At 39.2% G+C, this 21,765-nt stretch overlaps 2 protein-coding genes across 4 annotated transcripts; both read left to right on the top strand.

The window, feature by feature from the left end:
* Nucleotides 1-1,213: 1,213 nt before the first annotated feature.
* LOC132612952 (uncharacterized) lies at nucleotides 1,214-2,113 on the top strand. Its single transcript, XM_060327020.1, has one exon. It carries the CDS (start codon nucleotides 1,214-1,216, stop codon nucleotides 2,111-2,113), a length of 900 nt encoding a protein of 299 aa, XP_060183003.1.
* A 3,052-nt stretch (nucleotides 2,114-5,165) lies between these two features.
* Nucleotides 5,166-7,375, top strand: LOC132615686 (protein PARALOG OF AIPP2-like). Of its 3 annotated transcripts, none has more exons than XR_009572795.1 (4): nucleotides 5,166-5,465; nucleotides 5,593-5,985; nucleotides 6,070-6,194; nucleotides 6,983-7,375. XR_009572795.1 is itself a non-coding variant. In XM_060330299.1 (3 exons), exons 1-3 carry the CDS (start codon nucleotides 5,326-5,328, stop codon nucleotides 7,075-7,077), a joined length of 360 nt encoding a protein of 119 aa, XP_060186282.1. In that variant the 5' UTR covers nucleotides 5,180-5,325; the 3' UTR covers nucleotides 7,078-7,372. The 3 variants fall into 3 exon arrangements, 1 of the variants encoding a protein (XP_060186282.1); XR_009572794.1 differs by having other exon boundaries at nucleotides 5,171-5,465; nucleotides 5,723-5,985; nucleotides 6,983-7,373; XM_060330299.1 differs by lacking the exon at nucleotides 5,593-5,985 and having other exon boundaries at nucleotides 5,180-5,465; nucleotides 6,983-7,372.
* The last annotated feature ends 14,390 nt before the right edge of the window (nucleotides 7,376-21,765 follow it).

Below are 21,765 nucleotides of genomic sequence, written 5' to 3' on the forward strand. Positions count from 1 at the left end.
TTAAAATAACTAGGGTTGGGAGTCTACGTGGCTAATTTTTTAGTCCAAGTCACACTTCCATCCAAAAAAGGGCAAATATAACAAGTATCCTAACGGGGAGGGCAAATTTGATCCTAAACTTTAATGGAGGGCAAATTTAAACTATAAACCATACTTGTAGGGTAAATTTGACCCTTTTCCCTTTTTCAAATTCCAAATACAACTTCAAGTTGTATTTGGAATTTTCATGGCCAAACATTAATTTTCAAATAAAGTGAAATAATTTTCCAGAAAAAAGTGAAAAATTCTCATAGCCAAACGGGTCCTAAGATACTTAAATTGAGACGTTTTTAAGTTCATTTTGTTAATTGAGTCAAAGATGTTTCACTTTAACAAACTTAAGGGATTGGAGATGCTGAAAGATATATTTGAAGGATTAAAACAGAGGATAATTTTGACTAAACTTGTAACAGCTAAACCTTAAACCCTTGTCTAATCCGAGAGAGCTCTTCTTAAACCCTTGTTACTTCCCACTTTCTAAATACTACTTTCCTCTACTTCCGTTTGCGCATATATATATTGTTAATATCTTTGTTGCTGTGTGGAGACTGGCAAGGTGAGTCCATGAGTTTGTTTGCATTTTTGTATCTTCCAATTTTCTGTTCATTCTTTGCACTTGTTATTACTTTCTTGGTACGGCCTAAGGAGGGTATTACTTGGATTGTTTCTTGAAATTATCCTTGTGGGTGTTGTTTGAATTGAAAATATGACAATTCCTTTAAACTGTTTAAGCTCCTTACCAGCATAGAGAACTTTTTTGGAGGACCATGAGAAATAATTCATAAGTTTCTCTATCACGCATTCTGATTCTTGCAAAACGAAAAAAAAAAGAGTTAATGATCAAAAACACACCTAAACTATCACTTTTTTCGTGAGTTTCATACCTCAACTTTCCGTTATTCTGTTTACATACCTAAACGATATTAAAACACGTCTCGATGCTGAGTTGACCAAATATTTGTAATCAATGGATCACAGGCATGTGGAGGCCAACTCAGCATCGGGGTGTGTTTTTATACAAAGGGAGTGATAGTTTAGGAAGGTATGAAACTCGCGAAAATGGGGTAGTTTAGGTGTATTTTTGACCACTAACTAAAAACAAGAACTCATTTTCCCCCTTAGATATGGTGATATACTGAAAAGTTGAACATTTTCTTGTTTTGCAGTGGAGGTCATGCATTTTGCTACATCAAATGACAAGTGTTGTAGCAAAATTAAGAAGATAGTTGTTTCTCTTTCCCAATTTCCTAGGTACAACAGCAGTAGTGCTGAACTTTCTTCGAGATTTTCTTCCTGCGACTTTCATGAAATATATAAATCCGCTAGTCTTCAGCATTGGTACAAGAATTGGAATGAATTGAGAAAGCATAAACTTACAGCTAGCACTTTTGGTCAAGCTGTTGGTTTTTGGCCTAAGCGTAGAGGCCAACTCTGGTTGGAGAAAATTGGGGCGGTTGAACCCTTCTGGGGTAATGATGCCACAGCTTGGACTAACATCAAGGAACAGGAGGCTCTTGTAAGATATAAGCTAATTACTGGAAATCCTATCTCTTTTACTAATTTTAACGTCTATCGGGAAATGAACAAGGGGGTTGACTGGCTTGGAGCTTCCGCAGATGGTGTGGTTGACAAGTTTGTTTATCATTTACCATCCAGAGGGGTTTTAGAGATCAAGTGCCCGTACTTCAATGGTGATATGACTAAGGCGACTCCTTGGAAAAGAATTCCCATTTATTATGTTCCACAAGCTCAAGGTTTAATGGAAATATTGGATCGAGACTGGATGGACTATTATGTTTGGACTACCAAAGGAAGCAGTTTGTTTAGGATGTATCGTGATGAAGAATATTGGCAACTCTTGAAGATTGCAGTTTCTGACTTCTGGTGGAACCATGTCCAGCCAGCAAAGGAGTTGTGCAAGAGATCGCACATCAAAAATCCCCTTGTTAAACTTGTGTCCTATAAGCCAGGACCTAAGCATGAATTGTTCCGGTCTATTATCTATGAAAGTAGGCGTGTGCTTGAAAATTCCACGTTGCTTATGCGTGAAATTGATGGAAAATTACAGAACTGAGGTACCTTTGGAGTATCTGTTTGCATATTTAAACACTAACTAACCATGAGACGCTGGTTGGGAGGTCACATCATGTGACTAACATGCATTGGCCTGAGTCCGTTGAGCAAATGAATTTCTTCAATGGCCAAAGTGAAGGCAGCTGCTAGGGCAGAGTTGGAACTAACTTTTATGGAGAAGGTACATTTTGTTTGTTTCCTTTTTTTAATATTTCCAAATCTTAATCTGCCCTGTAAACAGTAACCTGGTTTCTATTTGCATTGAATTTGGGCAGCTAAGTTTATCGTTGTTGCTGACACGGGCAACATTCAAATAGGAGAGGGATGTGGTGACTGCAGAATGAGGGTGCACATGTGTTGGTATAAGTTGTTACTTTATCTGTTGATTCTTCTTATCTATTTCAGTTGTTTTTGGCCATTCCGAACCCCTCCTTTGATCTGTAAATCAGAATCTGATGGACCATTCCCAAAAAAAAAAAAAAAAAAAAAAGAGTTGAGCTTTACCTATTTTGTTTTTCTTATCTAAAACAAATATTAGAACCCGCGATGCACATCAATACTAAAGGTAATTAATCCTAACAAATTATTATCTTGAATCTGCCTGTCCTCTACCTAAATCTATCCCTCATTTTCAGTTGTCTCTTTGCTTTTTCTGTCCAACTAATGGACATTTGAATCAGAAAAAAGAGTTGAGCTTTACCTGTTTTTTTTTCTATCTAAAATATCAGAAAGATAAAAAAAGGAATATATATTCCTGCTAGATGGAGCAATTAAATGGCGGCAACCAAAATTCTGCGCCTTTTCTTTTCTACCCCTACCCCCCCCCCCCCCCCCCACCCCTTCCCTTTTTGACTGGTTATGATGGGCGTCATTCCTTGTAAGCATCGAACCATAAATAATGAATTCCTTTAGTTATTAAAATTCATGTTTTTTTTTTTGAGCTTGAAACACATAATAAATTGGTGCATCAGAGAGATTCCCATCGACATTTTCATGGTTTTAGATGCCCTTATTAACTATTAATTTGATTCATTTGCATGGTGTCTCCCGTCTTGTTTCATTACTTTATATGGATGTCTACTGCTCACCATGCTCCCGCAGATAGTGTATGCTATGCAGTCAACTTCAAGCATGCAAAAAATTATTTTGCAGTTATGTATCAGAAGGAAGCTTGGTGAAAAAAACTATGTTTAGAGCTGAAATGTCTGGTATGCAACGCTGCTCTTACTTCCCCGGAGCTTAAGATTTGGCAGAGACATCGATTCAAATAATTCAGATGCTGTATGAGGTATGCATTAACTGGATAGCCACCTAAACACTAAATCCTGCGGTCAATAGGTTGCATGTATTTACAGGTTAATCGCAAAAAAAAAAATCAATCATGTAAACTCCATATTTTAATTCTTGAAATTCCTTGTAGTCAATTCGCCAGACTTGTTGCCATGTTCCAAGTTGTACGAAATGTGTGGAATATCAAGTTGGAAGAATAGAACCTGGATAACATTCAGAAGAACATATAGTAAGCAATACACGTTTTAGTATAGATTAAAAAAAGAAGTAAGAGAAGAATCTTCCCTTTTTTGAGGTTCAAAAATCTACTAAGGTTCGAAACTCCTCTATGTAACATTTCTGCTACTATAGTTCCCTCCAAGCATATGCTAGTTAGGAACAAATGACACTATTTTTTCCTTTGAGCTGTCTCAATCTAGATTCTGAGCTCTTCCGCGAAAACAAGAAAGTTGAGATTATAGGTTTCTGTTTACTACAGAAGATGCCTCATTCAAGATAGTTACATTGGATTGGGTAGCTAGGCATTGTGGCTCCATTGTTGGCTGGGTGTTGGGGACAGAGATATGTCGAAAATGATCCTTTTTCTTGTAGTTGTAGTCTTAGTAGGCGTTTGGCCATGCAATATGAAATCATGATTTCATATTTGATTTCAAAGCAGCGTTTGTTTAAGCAATTTGCATAAGATTTCAACTTCAACTTCATATTATGATTTCAAATCCCAAATTCTCCAAAAGGGTATAATTTGGGATTCCAAATCATGATTTCAAATTATTTTAAATGTAAAACTTGACCCATAAGTTTATATTTTGTAAGAAAATATCCATAAGTTGGTAGATATATTTACCTGCCTTGTTTACCAACAATTTATATCAAATATTAAAAGATCTGTAAGTTGGTAGTATATTTATAACAAATTTACTCTTACCAACCATTACCAACTGCGTTTACTTATACAACTCATGTTCAATTTTCCTTTTTATTGAACTAAAGTTCGATCACTTGATGTTGTATGTTTTAGAAAGTTCTTCTAGTAGCGTATTAATTTTGTTGTGAACTATGATTTGCTCATTTGGTAAGATTGTACAAGAATTGGAAAAGTTTTGATGATTTTCATAACTTGGGGTTTTTTTTATGTCCATGAGAGAAAATACAACTTAAAAAATTCAAATTGTATGTCCAAACAAAACTCCAACTTCAAATCATCATGATCTCAAATCACGGATTTCATATCATGATTTCAAATTATGTCCAAACGGCTCCTTAAGTGCAGCGGGGGTTTTCAATTGGAGAAGGTCTGGAAATGGGGGTGTTCACTTGTTGTTAATATTTTCCTAATTTCTGTTGTTAGATAGTTAAAGACTTGCATCCAAAATTCCAAACATCTACCCTATAAGCTATGTTGCTCGGACGCTTCAAAATTATTGATGGGTGCGTGTCGGATCCTCCAGAAGTAGTGCATTTTTGGAGGATCCGATACGGGTGCGGCAGCATTTTTGGAGAGTCCGAGTAACATAGCCTGTAAGTAGCCTGCCTAAAGACTTGCAACCAAAATTCTAATTTTGTTTCCTATTTATCCCTGTTGGGGTGGTAGTAGTGGGTTATAATTCCATGTCACCAAAGACATTGAATATGGCAAGCACTCAGTTGCCTGAATGATGAATTCCTTTAGCTATTCGCATCCATGGATTTGTGTGTCCTTACCCATTAGTTCGATTCATTTGGTGGTTCTTTTGTCTCATCCTTGTATTGATAATTACTTTGTACAGGATGTTGAATGCTTACCGTGCCCAGGTGACAGCGGATGGTGGGGGCTATGCAGCCATCTGTTAAATTGTAGAGTGTGCAAAAATTATCCGGTAGTTCTGTGTAAGGAGAAAGCTTACTGTAGAAAATCTCATTGGGAATTGAAACATCTGGTTGAAAATGCCGCCGTTACTCTCGCAGCATCCTCTTCATCAATGGGCTGCAGCTCTAGAGAAGGACATGGAAGCTGAAGATGTTGCAGATTCTAGCACAAACATGGATTCAGATAGTTTAGATGCTGATGTTGATGACCATATGAGGTATGCCATTTACTCGATTTCCACCTAAACACTAAATTCCTGCAGTCATTTGGTTGTATATTGTTAGGAATTAAATCTTTGGCAATTACATTTTGAGTAATCAAATCTTTTAGTGTCATTTTTTCAGTTAGTATTCGTTTTAGGCAAATCACCTGACTTGATGTGTGGCATAAATGTTTGAATGGAACCAATCATCCGATAGTTTGGAACCCGTGGAATAGTACGTTTTAGGCAATTCACCTGACTTGATCTGACAGGGGTAGTTTTAACATATGGAACAAAGAGTATGAGACGCTTGATGGACTTTTAGCTCACCTATCAGTTAAAGCATGTGAAAAGGTTTATGAAGAAGCAAGCTTGTTTCCAGCTATGTCAAAAGGTTTATGAAGAAGCAAGCTTGTTTCCAGCTTTGCTTCAACTGGAAATGCTTCTAAAATCTGACATATGGCCTAAGAGTTTCACTAAGTCAGAGCCCTGTGATGATAACATCAGATTGTATTCTTTTTCCATTAGACACGAGGTAATTACTTTTATATTTTCACCATTGACCAGGTTTTTTTAAATCAAATTTTGGTTTGTTATCCTCCTGTTTTTCTTGCTTTAGATGTGAAAAGGAGTTCGAGCTGTTGGTGGAGCACATGATCACCGAAGAACTTGCTCTACGAACAATCATAACAAATTCTGAGCTTTTGGTTTTCGCGTCCACAGAACTGCCCATGCTATACTGGAGTGAGTTTTTATTTTATCCTTTGTTTCACTGTCTACATATCCTTTCTATTTTGGTTTCCCCTGAATATGATATGCTTGCTAAAAGTGAGACCCTTTTTTTGTGCTTCTTATTATTTAGTCTATATTGTAGTGCTAAAAAAGCACTTCAGGTCCACTTCTATGTTAGTAAAAGTTCAAACTGATGGCGAAGTTAACTTCACGGGGGAAAAAATTAAAGAAAACTTGGAGAATTTTTGTCGTTGATTGATAGGAGATATGGTAATTAGAATTTCCAGAAGGTATAATTCCCAAAAAATGTTTAGGCAGAGGGACATCGCCTTCCTGTGGCTTTGAAAAGGGTGACTTCAAATGGTTCATTGCTCAAGCCAAAGCACAGGGCAGAGTCAACTATGCTCATATTGGATCAAGTCAGTTTCTTTAGAGAGTTGTTTCTTATTATATCCTTTCAGCAAAGCAAACAAATTAAACAAGCATCTTTCGTGCTTATCAAAGACGAAGGCTTATACCTTGACATATTGCCAATGGGTTAATTCTTTTTGAAAACTATCTCTTAAATTTGACGGAAATTATTTCTCCTAAAAAATATTTACCAGGAAGTTTGCACCCACTTGTATAATATGATAAAATAAAATTCAACATTTACCTTTATAAGCGTGCCAACTCGAATGAGACAATATAAACTTTGAGTTAAGGGTGTATCAGATTAAATATGACCATGTCTTCTAGGTTTGCATTACCTTTGTTATCTGAGGTTCATTGTTAAGCTGCTTGAAAAAATCAATTGGCAGGATTTAAGGGTAAGTACTACCTCTGGGGTGTTTTCAGACCAAAGCGGGATTCCAGTAGGAATACTATGATGCCAAATGGAAAGAGTGCGACCTAGTATGCTGTTTTAACTGGTTGCTAATGCATATCTGTCAGAGGGCTGCGAATCTGGTGATTAAGATGAAGCAGCTTTCTTTTTAGAGCCATCTTGCGGGGGAGTTTTGCTTGGTTGAAGAACCTAATGACCACTGAAAGACACCTGATTTAACAAAAGCCTTCTGTTTTAGCAGTTGATTGGAGGACTAGTGAGCTTGATATATGCAGGAGCATGGTTTCACATGGCCATTTATTTTGTAGTTACTCCTACTTTGATTGTCAAAAGGTCTAAACTTGTGCAGTTGTACATGACCATTATCAACCAAACACCACCATATCTAGGAAGAGAAGCGTTTACATTTTTCTCTCTTCTGCCGCACCCAACCCCACCCCACCCCCCCTCCCTCTTCTGGTTTAGCGGCTCGTCTTGTATATTTTGAAACGATGTCATGTAAATGAAGGTTATGGAATATTAAACTATCTTAAATGCAGGGATGACAATAGGGTGGGCCGGGTAATGCCTTGACCTGCCACAAATTTAACCTGCCTTGTCCCGTTTAACAATATTCCTCTTTTCAACTTGGCCCGCCCTGTTAGACTCTTTTTTTTTTCTCCATTTTCAGTTTGCATGTTTTTAGTTGGGCAAACATAAAAGCAACAGAGCCAATAGGATTTAACAACTTTTGAGTTCTAGAAACTTCTTAACATAAGAAAATTTAATAAACAGACAAAATATAATATTTTGTTGAAGGGGATACTATACTTATTTTACCTGGGATTATATGAGAAATTGTAAAAAAATTAGAGTACATCGCTAAAAGGTGATTGTCCTTGCTCCCCCCAAAAATATATTATGTTGACTCGAAATGTTCGCTAAAATATGAGTTGGAATTTGCCAAAATTTATAGATTGAAAGAATAAATTGCAATATTATCATGTCAAAGACTTGCATGGAGAAGATGGGGGGAAAATCCTGGCCAAATCCATCGCCAGCCACCTGTTCCATTTAGACAATCAAATTATATCAAATTTGTTCTAATTTGACACTTTTTTACAATCAGCTAAAATTGCAAAACGGGTATAATACACTCGCAAATGACGTGGCATAATGACTAATTAAAATAGGACATGTGGCATTTGGGTGCAAAATAATAATTTAAAAATAAATTATAAGGAAAAAACTATTTTTCAAGCAAAAAAAAAAGATAAAGTTACCTATTTTCTAAACCCCACCCCACCTACCCCACCCCTCCTTCTCCCTTTTCCACCTACATCTGTTGCTTTAATCCACCCAAATACCTCAATTATGTCCTAAAATCCTTAAATTCGAGATATGAGCTCCTCACAACGTTCTCGATCATTTGAAATAACGCTCATTCGAAACGGAGCCCGTTTGCAGAAATTCGATTTTCGAATTTGAAACTTTAAGTTACGTTAATGACGTCTGCAAATTCCTCATGTTTTTATCCAGAAATGCACCCATGTTCTTCTTCATGTTCCAGGTTCACGCAATTGCAATTGAATCGATTTTCCAGTTCCAATAGATTCACCTTCAAAGTTTAGCTTTAGCTCTAACTTTGTTCGTTATCTCCTTCATAATAGCTGCTATGAATCCACCAAAACACACCTCATATCTCAACCAAACAGCACCAAATTTCGGATTCGAATTCCTCTCGACGTTCCGGTTCTTTTGAGATATCACCCACTCAAAATGGAGCCTGTTTGCGGCAACCTGAAAATTCAATTCAAAGCTTTGAGCTTCAACAATGGCAGCTTCAACTTTCTTCTTCAATGGAGATAGAATTTAGATCAACATCGTTCTTGGTTTGAGGATTTTAAGACATAATTGAGGTAATTTCTCACTGTTTAGTTTTGTCGGAGTTTGTTTTCTGGTGTTGCTCTGGCGTTTGCCGTTGAAGCGGCGCCTCCCCTCTCCCCTCTCTGATTATCACTGTTATGCCAGGAAACTTGTCTGGTGGTGGTGTTGCGGTGGCAAGGTGATGGTTTATAGTGGAGGAAGTGCTGGAATGAAAGAGAAGGAAGAAGAAGACATAAAAAATAAAAATAATTGTAAAATTAAACCCTTCACGCGCCTGTTTTGGGTGAAGATCACACAATTTGCCAACTCAGCAAAAAGTGTCTAAATGACACAATCTAGCCCGACGATAGGTGTCTAAATAGAATAACATTTAGTTGAGGTGTCTACGTGAAAAATTAGAATGACCACAAGGGGCCGGAGTCCGCGACTTTTTTAGTATGGAAAAAAAAATCAAACTAACACAAAAAAAAATTTTACATAAGTAGGTTTCATGCACGAATTCTGTGCGTGAAAGGACCAAAGTTTTAACTTTACAGTTTGGTCCTTTCACGCACATAATTCGTGCGTGAAAGAGTAACAAACCATCCCCTTTGTTGTTTGGCCAATTTTTTTAAAAATTGACCTTTTTTCGTACTTTGACTTAAGATTAGTCATGTTAAAACGCCGAAATATCAATATTTTATATAGAACTTAATATCTTTTTTTGTGTACAATAATGTCGGCTCGTTACACTAAGAACACCTAAACGTTTGGATCATCGTTTTAGGGTTCTAAAGTGCCCCGAAGTAAGTTTTGTTTGTTTGAAAACTTGTTAGTGTTATTTTGGCTCAACTTATATAGCAACAATGACTCTAATTAGTCATCATTGGGCGAAGCAGGGGAAGAAGAAACCAGAGGACCTAGAGCCAGTTTGCCAATAGGTATTGGCTTTGTCAAGCTAGATGCACCATTTCTCGGAGGAGAGAAAACAACCGGAAGATATTCATCCGTGTCACATAGAAAATTCGAGCACGAGTTAACAAAGCCATTAATATTAATTAAACCTTTGATACCATACAACACCATTTCATCTATTTTGTAAAAGTTCATTATATTCTCTTTCTTTTTCTCTTGTTGTTCTTATTTTAGCAATGACAACAACAATTTCAGCTAAAAAACACTTAACCCAGAGGCTGAAGAGTTCAAACCAACTTCCATGGAAAACAATGGAGTGCCTTCTCTCCCCCACTTAGCCATTTTTCAGCGAACTCTTCTCCTTTATTTCCTCCATTTTCACCCCTTCAACACACTTTCGCACCCCAAAAAAACATGTCTCAAAGCTCCCAAACCTCAAACTTTGCTATAGAACCCGATGTTTGTGAATGCAGTTATTATTGTTGAATTTTTTATGGAATATTAACTCTAGAAATTAATAATAGACTTAAACAATCAAAGCAAATTAAAAACTTACTAATGTTTTTTCTTATTGATGACTTCATCATAAACTAACAATACAAATTAACCGCATGTGTCAGAAATTAAAAAGAACTTAAATAACCCCTAATCTTCATCAGAATAGAAGTCCTCAATATCGTCCTCAGAAAAATATTGGCGGTTTCTTAAGACACATTTTTTTTCCAGTAGATGTTAGTTCTCTACCGATTGATGATGCTTGTTCTTCGGCCAACTTTAGCATGTAAAATCTACAACGTCTGGCCAATATTCTGTTGTTTTCTTTTCTAATCCTTTGTACTGCAAGTTCGCAAGTTTTTGGACCTACTCGAGGCATGGTTATTTAGTACCTTATTGGGATTGGAGCGTTGAGATTTTCCAAGTCACGAACAAGACGTTCTGATTTGGCAAGCCGATGTGACCATTCTCGGCGTAAACCGCAATAATATTCTCGCAATTTGAATATTTCACACTACAAAAATCATCATTACGCTCTATAAGAAGGTGGAGATTTAGCTCGTCTAGTTTGAAATCACTGTTATCACTCAAAAAATTGCTATGATTTGAACTCTCATCATCACTGCTATTTGGTTCTTTTGGAAGGAGTAAAGACCAAGCTGTGTTTCTATTACTCGACATTGAATATGTTGTAGTCTAATAACAAAAGAAAGGGCTACTTATATATTTTGAAACCCCCATGTGCCCCTAGTTGGGAGGGGGGGGGGGTCTTTATGACCATACCTACTTACTTTATATAAAAAAATATTAATCTTCATCGGACATCTCACAATCCGAATCCCACTTGGATCTAAATCTTGTGCTATCATGTACACCATATTCTACCCTAAGGTAACGTATTTGCATCCGATTATTCTCTTCGCGAAAACGGTTAAGAGCAAAATTAAAATCTTGTGGAGTTCCACGAGGCATTGACATAACATGTTTTTTTGGGCATTTAAGCCCTACTGACGCTAACTTTTGCTACAGCGCTGCAGCCGCCCTAACACGCTACTCTCATTTTATTATTGTATTCTCGATTGAATCTGTTGTTAGGGTTATTTGAGTAATAAAAATCATCATCTAGTTCCTATTTCCTACCCATTGCTTCAAATATGTTTCCTGGGGTAAAACATGTAATACAATCAAGATTACCAAATTGGGTATAAAATGACATGATAACTCGTTTTAATGTGAATGCTTCTATAAATTGTCAATCATGTTATATATAGTACTTCATTATTTGACCGTTTTAATATGACTCTCACTTGTATTGCACACCATTTTAATGCGCAATGTAAGTGTTGATTTGACAACACACCGCGCATGACAATTTCAGGAATCTATGACACTGTCACGACCCAATTAGCGAATTGTGGTGGCACCTACACTATCCCTCCGAGTAGACGAACCACATTACTAATAACAAGTTAAATAAGCGAAAAATTAAATAAAAATAAGTTATCAAGTCTTAAATACTTATCAAAACTAGAAATGTCACGACAACCCCAAAATCTGGTCAAAGGGTACAAGAGCGCTAACATAGTACGGAATATAAGTCTGAAAATACCCGAAGGCTACATATTGTCTGTCGAATACAAAAACAGAAATAAATAGAGGAGGTCCTTCAAGGGCCACGGATGACCAAGTAGCTCACCCTGAATGACTGAAAGATGTCACCCTCGCGTATCAGCCACGGGGTGTAGAACTGGAACTTGGATCGTAGTCTGCACTCAACAAAAGTGCAGCAAGAGTAGTATCAGTACAACACGTACCGGTAAGCATCATAGGCCGACAATGATTAGATAACGCATGAAGAAGTTGAAACCAACAAGTAGCATACAGAGCAAACAGGTATGGTCACGTATCATATACAAGTAAAGTGTAAAGGAATCATGAAATCAACCAAGACAAATATAACTCACCAAATGATCAGTCAAATATATGAGTGGATGAATGCAATGCAATGCAACAGTCACCTCTCTCACTCCACTCTCGTACACACATGCTAAGGGCAGTGCCTCAAAGCCATGACCCATGGGGGACCCGCGAGGTCCATGTACCACTCGTGCTCTCCGGCAGAAACCTCGGAGGCTATTAATCACTCTCAATCTCCGGCAAAGACCTCGGAGTCTCTCTGTCACTCTCCATCTCCGGCAAATACCTCGGAGTCTCTCAAACACTCACCCCACCAATCATCACAACAATAATATGAAAAGCATGCCATGCATGATATCAGTCTCAACAATATCACCAATATAAATCAACAAGTACAAGTCATATTACTGTCCACTGTTCAATTATCAATATTACCATTCATTTTCATGTGATGAGTGAACTAGTATGTGACAGAGATACAAACAAGTGATAATCAGAGAAATAACACATTTGGCGACAAGCCCACATAACAGCTGACAAAACCAACCTAATTGGAATTCACCTCCACTTCATGCCCGAAGGCCTGTCATGCTATCCCCATCACTTTCTACAACTACATACGATTCTCTAATCAGAGTCTAACTAAAGTAGACCGTAACCTACCTCAATGCCGAGCGGATGCCACGAACAATCAAACTAATGCCTTCCCTTTGCGTAGAGCCTCTGAACGATCAAAATCTATAAAACATGCGATCTACGTTAGAATACGAATCTAAGGACACCCATATTGCTATATTTATATTCGAACCAAAAACGCACCCCAACAAGTGGCCTTGGGCCCACAAGGGCAAGATTGGAATTTTATTGAAAAATAATTTTACCCATTATCTAATGATCATATATTTTTAAAATTGGTCAATTTCATCCATAAATAGACTCTCAAATCATTAATTCTCCTTTCTTAGGACTAGGACTCGAAACCTTTAATTACCCCAATATCTTAACTTCGGACAAAAATCCAACTTTCACAATTCAAATACAATGAATTTGAAGGTATTCATATATCCCAATACACCTAATATTCAATCATATAGATTCAATAAATAAAAATTGAAATTTTAACGTGATGACATACTAGAATTTCACAACCAAAAGGAAAAAAGAAATGAATACGGACACAGTGCCTCCATTCTTAATAACGAAACGTACATAGACCAATATATTGATCCCATATCTGCCCATCAACTCAGCTCCCTAATTTTGTTAGATAAGCAAAAGTTCAACATCATTATACATCACAAAATGCACAACACGCCAAACAAGTGCTTTATACTAAGCAACTACACGCTAGCACAATGTTCCATTTCAAAAAGAATATTTCTAGACCTTTTCTTTTGTCACACAATGTTCCTTTGTTTACAATACATCTCTCCTTTGTATCTTTAAATTTTGAGAAATCATAATAGGTAATATTATCCCAAATTAAATGATTACAGCACGCATATGTACAAATGGCCGAAACCAACGTCTTTTAAAAGCTAAACATTAACCTGCAACTTATTTTCTAAAGGGACAAGCAAGTGCATGGTTACCCTAATAATTACTTCAATCATTAGGTTCCCTAATTATTACCCTCATCATCGACTAATTATACCCTAATCATATCTAACTTCACAAATCAATTCCTAATAACCAATAAACGGTGCTATGGATTAAGAAAGAAATTACTACCTGAAGCTAGAATTTGATGGAGACGTACTACCTATTCTTCTCACGGTGGGCACCCCTTTTGTTTTGTTCAGAAAATTGATCAATTTGAAAAGCCAACAATTCTTTCAATCCCTAATAACCTCTCAAAACGTGGCCTGCAATAGGGGATGACTTGGCCCACTCCTTTCCTTCTAAAAAAATATTTAAGTCCTTAATTATTCAGTCTATGTAAAATGATACTGACCCATTATCCACTAATTAACTGACTACCCCAAACTATATATATTTATATATATTACTACTACTACTACTACTAATAATAATAATAATACATTCACACACATTAAATAAATATATTCCAAAAAAAATAAAAAATCCATCAATTATATAATCGTGCCACCTATCCCCACAAGTTAAGAATACCATTTAAAGCTACGAAAAAGGTATTTTAATGAAAAAGAGTCCAAAAGTGCTAAACGACCAAACGGGTCGTTACATCAGATACCAATCAAACAATCGCTCATCCTCGAGCGATAAGGGAAAAGATGGAGAAAAGGGTACCTGAACTGTCAAACAACTGAGGATATCTACTTCGCATATCCGTCTCGGTCTCCCAAGTGGCCTCCTCAACCGGACGGTGCTTCCACTGCACCTTGACCGAAGCAATATCCTTGGACCTTAACTTTCTCACTTGCCTATCTAGGATTGCTACTGGCTCTTCCTCGAAGGATAAATTCTGATCTAGTAGTACCGAATCCCATTGAATGATATAAGACCCGTCTGAATGGTACTTCTTCAGCATGGAAACATGGAATACCGGATGAACACCTGCCAAACCTGGTGGCAAAGCCAACTCATAAGCCACCTCGCCAACACGACGAAGAACCTCAAAAGGGCCAATAAACATCGGGCTCAACTTGCCCTTCCTCCCAAATCGCATCACACCCTTCATGGGTGAAACCTTCAATAGGACCTGCTCACCAACCATGAACTCCATATCACGAACCTTCCGGTCAACATACTCCTTCTGCCTACTCTGAGCTGCCAGAAGCTTTTCCTGAATAAGTTTCACCTTGTCCAAAGACTCCCTCAGCAAATCTGTACCCCAAGGTCGAACCTCAAAAGCATCAAACCACCCAATAGGAGAACGACACCTCCTACCATATAAAGCCTCGAAAGGCGCCATGTCAATACTAGAGTGATAGCTATTATTGTACGCGAACTCTGCCAAGGGTAAGAACTGGTCCCAATGACCACCAAAATCAATAACACAAGCCCTCAACATATCCTCAAGCACTTGAATAGTCCTCTCGGACTGACCCTCTGTTTGCAGGTGGATCGCGGTACTAAGATCTAACTGAGTTCCCAATTCCTTCTGCAAGGTCCTCCAGAAATGGGAAGTAAACTGAGTGCCTCTATCTGAAATGATGGAAATAGGCACCCCATGTAATCGCACTATCTCTCGAATGTAGATCCGAGCCAACTTCTCCGCGTTACAAATAGTCTGAACCGGAATAAAGTGCGCAGATTTAGTCAACCTATCCACAATAACCCAAATCGAATCAAACTTGCCCAAAGTCTTCGGAAGACCAACCACGAAATCCATAGCAATCCTTTCCCATTTCCATTCGGGAATGGGCATCCTCTGAAGCACACCACCTGGTCTCTGGTGCTCATACTTAACCTGCTGGCAATTCGAACACTGAGCAACAAACTCCACAATGTCTCCCTTCATTTGACCCCACCAATAGTGTTGCCTCAAGTCACGATACATCTTTGTTGCTCCTGGATGAATGGAGTATCTGGAACTATGAGCCTCTTTCAAGATCGACGGAATCAAATCACCAACTCTAGGAGCGCAAATGCGCCCTTTAATCCTCAAAACACCCTCATCATCAAGAATAGCCTCTTTGGCTTCTCCACTTAGCACTTTATCCCGAATCTTGCACAATTTCACATCCTCAAACTGCTGGGCCCTAATCTGCTCCAAAAGAGATGACCTCGCCTCCACACAAGCTAGAACCTTACCAGGTTCTGAAATATCGAGTCTCACCATACTATTAGCCAAACTCTGCACCTCCATGGCTAAAGGACGCTCTCCCACAATCAAACGCGCCAAGCTACCCATACTCACTGCCTTTCGGCTCAACGCATCAGCTACCACATTTGCCTTTCCCGTATGATAAAGAATGGTGATATCATAGTCCTTAAGCAACTCCATCCATCTACGCTGCCTCGAATTTAGGTCCCGCTGATTAAACACATGCTGAAGACTACGGTGATCCGTGAACACCTCACAATGGACTCCATACAAGTAATGTCTCCAAATCATCAAAGCAAAGACTACTGCAGCCAACTCTAAGTCATGAGTGGGGTAGTTTTTCTCGTGAACCTTCAACTGTCTCGAAGCATACGCGATCACCCTACCCTCTTGCATCAGCACACAACCCAAGCCAATCCGAGAAGCATCACAATAAACAGTAAAGTCCTTTCCCTCCACAGGTAAAGCCAAAATCGGGGCTGAAGTCAATAAAGCCTTGAGCTTCTGAAAGCTCTCTTCACACTCATCGGACCACTGGAAAGGCACATTCTTCTGAGTCAACCTAGTCAAATGGGAAGCAATAGATGAAAACCCCTTCACAAATTGGCGATAATAACTCGCAAGGCCCACGAAGCTCCGAATCTCAGTCACCGAAGTAGGCCTGGCCCAATCTCTAACCGCCTCGATCTTCTTGGGATCAACCATAATCCCGTCCTTGGACACAACATGTCCCAAAAATGCCACGGAACTGAGCCAGAACTCACACTTGGAAAACTTGGCATACAATTTCTTCTCCTTCAACAGGCCAAGCACGATCCTTAGATGTTTCTCATGATCTTCCTTACTCCGAGAGTACACCAAGATGTCATCAATAAATACGATCACGAACGAATCTAAGTAAGGCTTGAAGATCCCATTCATCAAATCCATGAACGCTGCGGGGGCATTAGTAAGCCCGAAAGACATCACCAAGAACTCATAATGACCATAACGGGTCCTAAAAGCGGTCTTCGGAATATCCTCCGATCGAATCTTCAACTGATGATAGCCTGACCTCAAATCAATCTTAGAAAAAATCGATGCGCCCTGAAGCTGGTCAAATAAGTCATCAATGCGGGGTATTGGATACTTATTTCTGATTGTAACCTTGTTCAATTACCGATAATCGATACACATCCGCATGGTACCATCTTTCTTCTTCACGAACAGAACGGGAGCACCCCAGGGAGAAACACTAGGTCTAATAAATCCTTTGCTCAACAAGTCTTGCAACTGCTCCTTTAACTCTCTCAACTCCGTCGGAGCCATCCGATAAGGTGGAATAGAAATAGGTCGGGTGCCTGGCTCCAAGTCAATGCAAAAGTCAATATCTCGATCAGGCGGCATACCGGGGAAATCTGTGGGGAAAACATCTGAGAACTCACAAACAACTGGCACCGACTCCAGGGAAGGGGTATCCACACTAGTATCCCGAACATGAGCCAAATATGCTAAACATCCCTTATCCACTAACTTTTTTGCCCGAAGAAATGATATGATCTTCTTAGGTGCTGGACTACGAGTACCTTTCCACTCTAACCGTGGAATACCTGGCATGGCCAACGTGACTGTCTTGGCGTGACAGTCTAAAATAGCATGATAGGGAGACAACCAGTCCATGCCCAAAATAATATCAAAGTCCACCATATCCAAAATAACCAAGTCTACCCAAGTATCATAACCCATAAATGTGACCACACAAGACCTATAGACCCGATCTACTATCACAGAATCTCCGACAGGAGTAGAGACGCGAATAGGTACATCAAGCATATCACAAAGCATATCCAGACCCATAGAGAAATATGTGGACACATAAGAGAAAGTAGAACCCGGATCAAATAAGACAGAAGTTGATCGGTGACAAACCGAAATAATACCTGTGATAACCACATCAGAGGCCTCAGCCTCAGTTCTACCCGAAAAAGCATAGAAATGGGCACGTCCACCCTCGGACTGTGTGCCTCCACGACTACCATGGCCTGCCTGAGATCCTCCTCTCACTGACTGAGCGCTGCCCCTACCCGACTGATGACCACCTCTGCTAGGCTGATGGCCGCCCCTGCCAGACTGCGAACCCTCTCTACCAGAATATCCTCCTCCTCTAGCTGGCGGTGCCGGAGGCCTAGATGTCTGAACTCTGGAACCCTGCCTGGACCTAGGACACTTTCTCGCGTAATGCCCTATCCCACCACACTCAAAACATGCTCCTCTGGCTATAGGCTGCTGAACTGTCATAGATGAACCAGAATACCCTCCGCGGTCTGAAGGTCGAGAGTAAGAACCCCGGGAAGTCTGCTCAGAATTGTGCCCGCTATAACCTGAAGGACCACCTGCTAAAGCCTGTAGTGATGACTGGATGGGGCGGCTGTAGGGATGATGACGAACCCTGTCATGGTGTCCCCCCACCTCTAATAGTACCTCTGAAACTGTCAAATCTACGAGCTTTCTTTTCACTACCCCCACTATGTGCCCGACCCATCTCTGACTCAACCCTCCTGGCATGCTCCACTACTGACTGAAATGAGGCCCCAGAAGCCTCCAACTGTAAGGTCTCCAACCGAAGCGGAAGGTCCAAACCCTTCACAAATCTCCTCACTCTCTCAGCTTCAGTGGGAAGTAATGCCGTCGCATAACGGGACAAAGCGAGAAATCTGGTCTCATACTCCGCAACCGACCTACCCCGCTGCTCCAATGTCGAAAACTCGTCCTTCCTGTTGTCTCTTAGAGTACGAGGGACATACTTTTCTAGGAATACCTGGTAGAACTGGGTCCAGGTCAAAGGTAGCGACCCAATTGGTCGACACTTCATATACGATCTCCACCACTGCTTGGCATCCCCAACTAACTGGAAAGAAACATAATCAACCCCGTGAGACTCCACTAAACCCAACTTATGAAGCATCTCATGGCAGCTAACAATAAACTCATACGCATCCTCCCCGGGAGTACTATAGAACCAAGGAGGAGACATTTTGGTAAACCCCTCGAACAATTTTCGCTCCTCACTGGTCAATACTGGCCCATCCATAGGCCTTAGAGAAAAATCAGGCGCTGGAGTAGTATCAATACGGGGAGCCACTGCTGCTGCCGGCAATGCCCTCGATGTCCGAAATCCTGGAGCAACCGTAGCATCGGGAGTGTGACCTTCCACCCTAGTCTGCGAGCCATCTGGAGCAACTGGAATCATGCCCGCCTGAGCCAAACTGTCAAAGTACCCCCAACACTCGAAATACAGCCTCCTGAAAATCAGGAGTAGCAGCGACCCCAGGCTGTGTCTCAGCAGCCCTAATCTCCTCCTCCGAAATGCTACATATTGTCTGTCGAATACAAAAACAGAAATAAATAGAGGAGGTCCTTCAAGGGCCACGGATGACCAAGTAGCTCACCCTGAATGACTGAAAGATGTCACCCTCGCGTATCAGCCACGGGGTGTAGAACTGGAACTTGGATCGTAGTCTGCACTCAACAAAAGTGCAGCAAGAGTAGTATCAGTACAACACGTACCGGTAAGCATCATAGGCCGACAATGATTAGATAACGCATGAATAAGTTGAAACCAACAAGTAGCATATAGAGCAAATAGGTATGGTCACGTATCATATACAAGTAAAGTGTAAAGGAATCATGAAATCAACCAAGACAGATATAACTCACCAAATGATCAGTCAAATATATGAGTGGATGAATGCAATGCAATGCAACAGTCACCTCTCTCACTCCACTCTCGTACATACATGCTAAGGGCAGTGCCTCAAAGCCATGACCCATGGTGGACCCGCGAGGTCCATGTACCACTCGTGCTCTCCGGCAGAAACCTCGGAGGCTATTAATCACTCTCAATCTCCAGCAAAGACCTCGGAGTCTCTCTGTCACTCTCCATCTCTGGCAAAGACCTCGGAGTCTCTCAAACACTCACCCCACCAATCATCACAACAATAATATGGAAAGCATGCCATGCATGATATCAGTCTCAACAATATCACCAATATAAATCAACAAGTACAAGTCATATTACTGTCCACTGTTCAATTATCAATATTACCATTCATTTTCATGTGATGAGTGAACTAGTATGTGACGGAGATACAAACAAGTGATAATCACAGAAATAACACATTTGGCGACAAGCCCACATAACAGCTGACAAAACCAACCTAATTGGAATTCACCTCCACTTCATGCCCGAAGGCCTATCATGCTATCCCCGTCACTTTCTACAACTACATACGATTCTCTAATCAGAGTCTAACTAAAGTAGACCGTAACCTACCTCAATGCCGAGCGGATGCCACGAACAATCAAACTAATGCCTTCCCTTTGCGTAGAGCCTCTGAACGATCAAAATCTATAAAACATGCGATCTACGTTAGAATACGAATCTAAGGACACCCATATTGCTATATTTATATTCGAACCAAAAACGCACCCCAACAAGTGGCCTTGGGCCGACAAGGGCAAGATTGGAATTTTATTGAAAAATAATTTTACCCATTATCTAATGATCATATATTTTTAAAATTGGTCAATTTCATCCATAAATGGACTCTCAAATCATTAATTCTCCATTCTTAGGACTAGGACTCGAAACCTTTAATTACCCCAATAACTTAACTTCGGACAAAAATCCAACTTTCACAATTCAAAGACAATGAATTTGAAGGTATTCATATATCCCAATACACCTAATATTCAATCATATAGATTCAATAAATAAAAATTGAAATTTTAACGTGATGACATACTAGAATTTCACAACCAAAAGGAAAAAAGAAATGAATACGGACACAGTGCCTCCATTCTTAATAACGAAACGTACATAGACCAATATATTGATCCCATATCTGCCCATCAACTCAGCTCCCTAATTTTGTTAGATAAGCAAAAGTTCAACATCATTATACATCACAAAATGCACAACACGCCAAACAAGTGCTTTATACTAAGCAACTACACGCTAGCACAATGTTCCATTTCAAAAAAAATATTTCTGGACCTTTTCTTTTGTCACACAATGTTCCTTTGTTTACAATACATCTCTCCTTTGTATCTTTAAATTTTGAGAAATCATAATAGGTAATATTATCCCAAATTAAATGATTACAGCACGCATATGTACAAATGGCTAAAACCAACGTCTTTTAAAAGCTAAACATTAACCTGCAACTTATTTTCTAAAGGGACAAGCAAGTGCATGGTTACCCTAATAATTACTTCAATCATTAGGTTCCCTAATTATTACCCTCATCATCGACTAATTATACCCTAATCATATCTAACTTCACAAATCAATTCCTAATAACCAATAAACGGTGCTATGGATTAAGAAAGAAATTACTACCTGAAGCTAGAATTTGATGGAGACGTACTGCCTATTCTCCTCACGGTGGGAACCCCTTTTGTTTTGTTCAGAAAATTGATCAATTTGAAAAGCCAACAATTCTTTCAATCCCTAATAACCTCTCAAAACGTGGCCTGCAATAGGGGATGACTTGGCCCACTCCTTTCCTTCTAAAAAAATATTTAAGTCCTTAATTATTCAGTCTATGTAAAATGATACTGACCCATTATCCACTAATTAACTGACTACCCCAAACTATATATATTTTTTATATATTACTACTACTACTACTACTACTACTAATAATAATAATAATAATAATAATAATAATAATAATAATAATAATACATTCACACACATTAAATAAATATATTCCAAAAAAAAAAAATTCATCAATTATATAATCGTGCCACCTATCCCCGCAAGTTAAGAATACCATTTAAAGCTACGAAAA

This window comes from Lycium barbarum, chromosome 10 (assembly GCF_019175385.1).
Source record: "Lycium barbarum isolate Lr01 chromosome 10, ASM1917538v2, whole genome shotgun sequence".
Taxonomy (NCBI): domain Eukaryota; kingdom Viridiplantae; phylum Streptophyta; class Magnoliopsida; order Solanales; family Solanaceae; genus Lycium; species Lycium barbarum.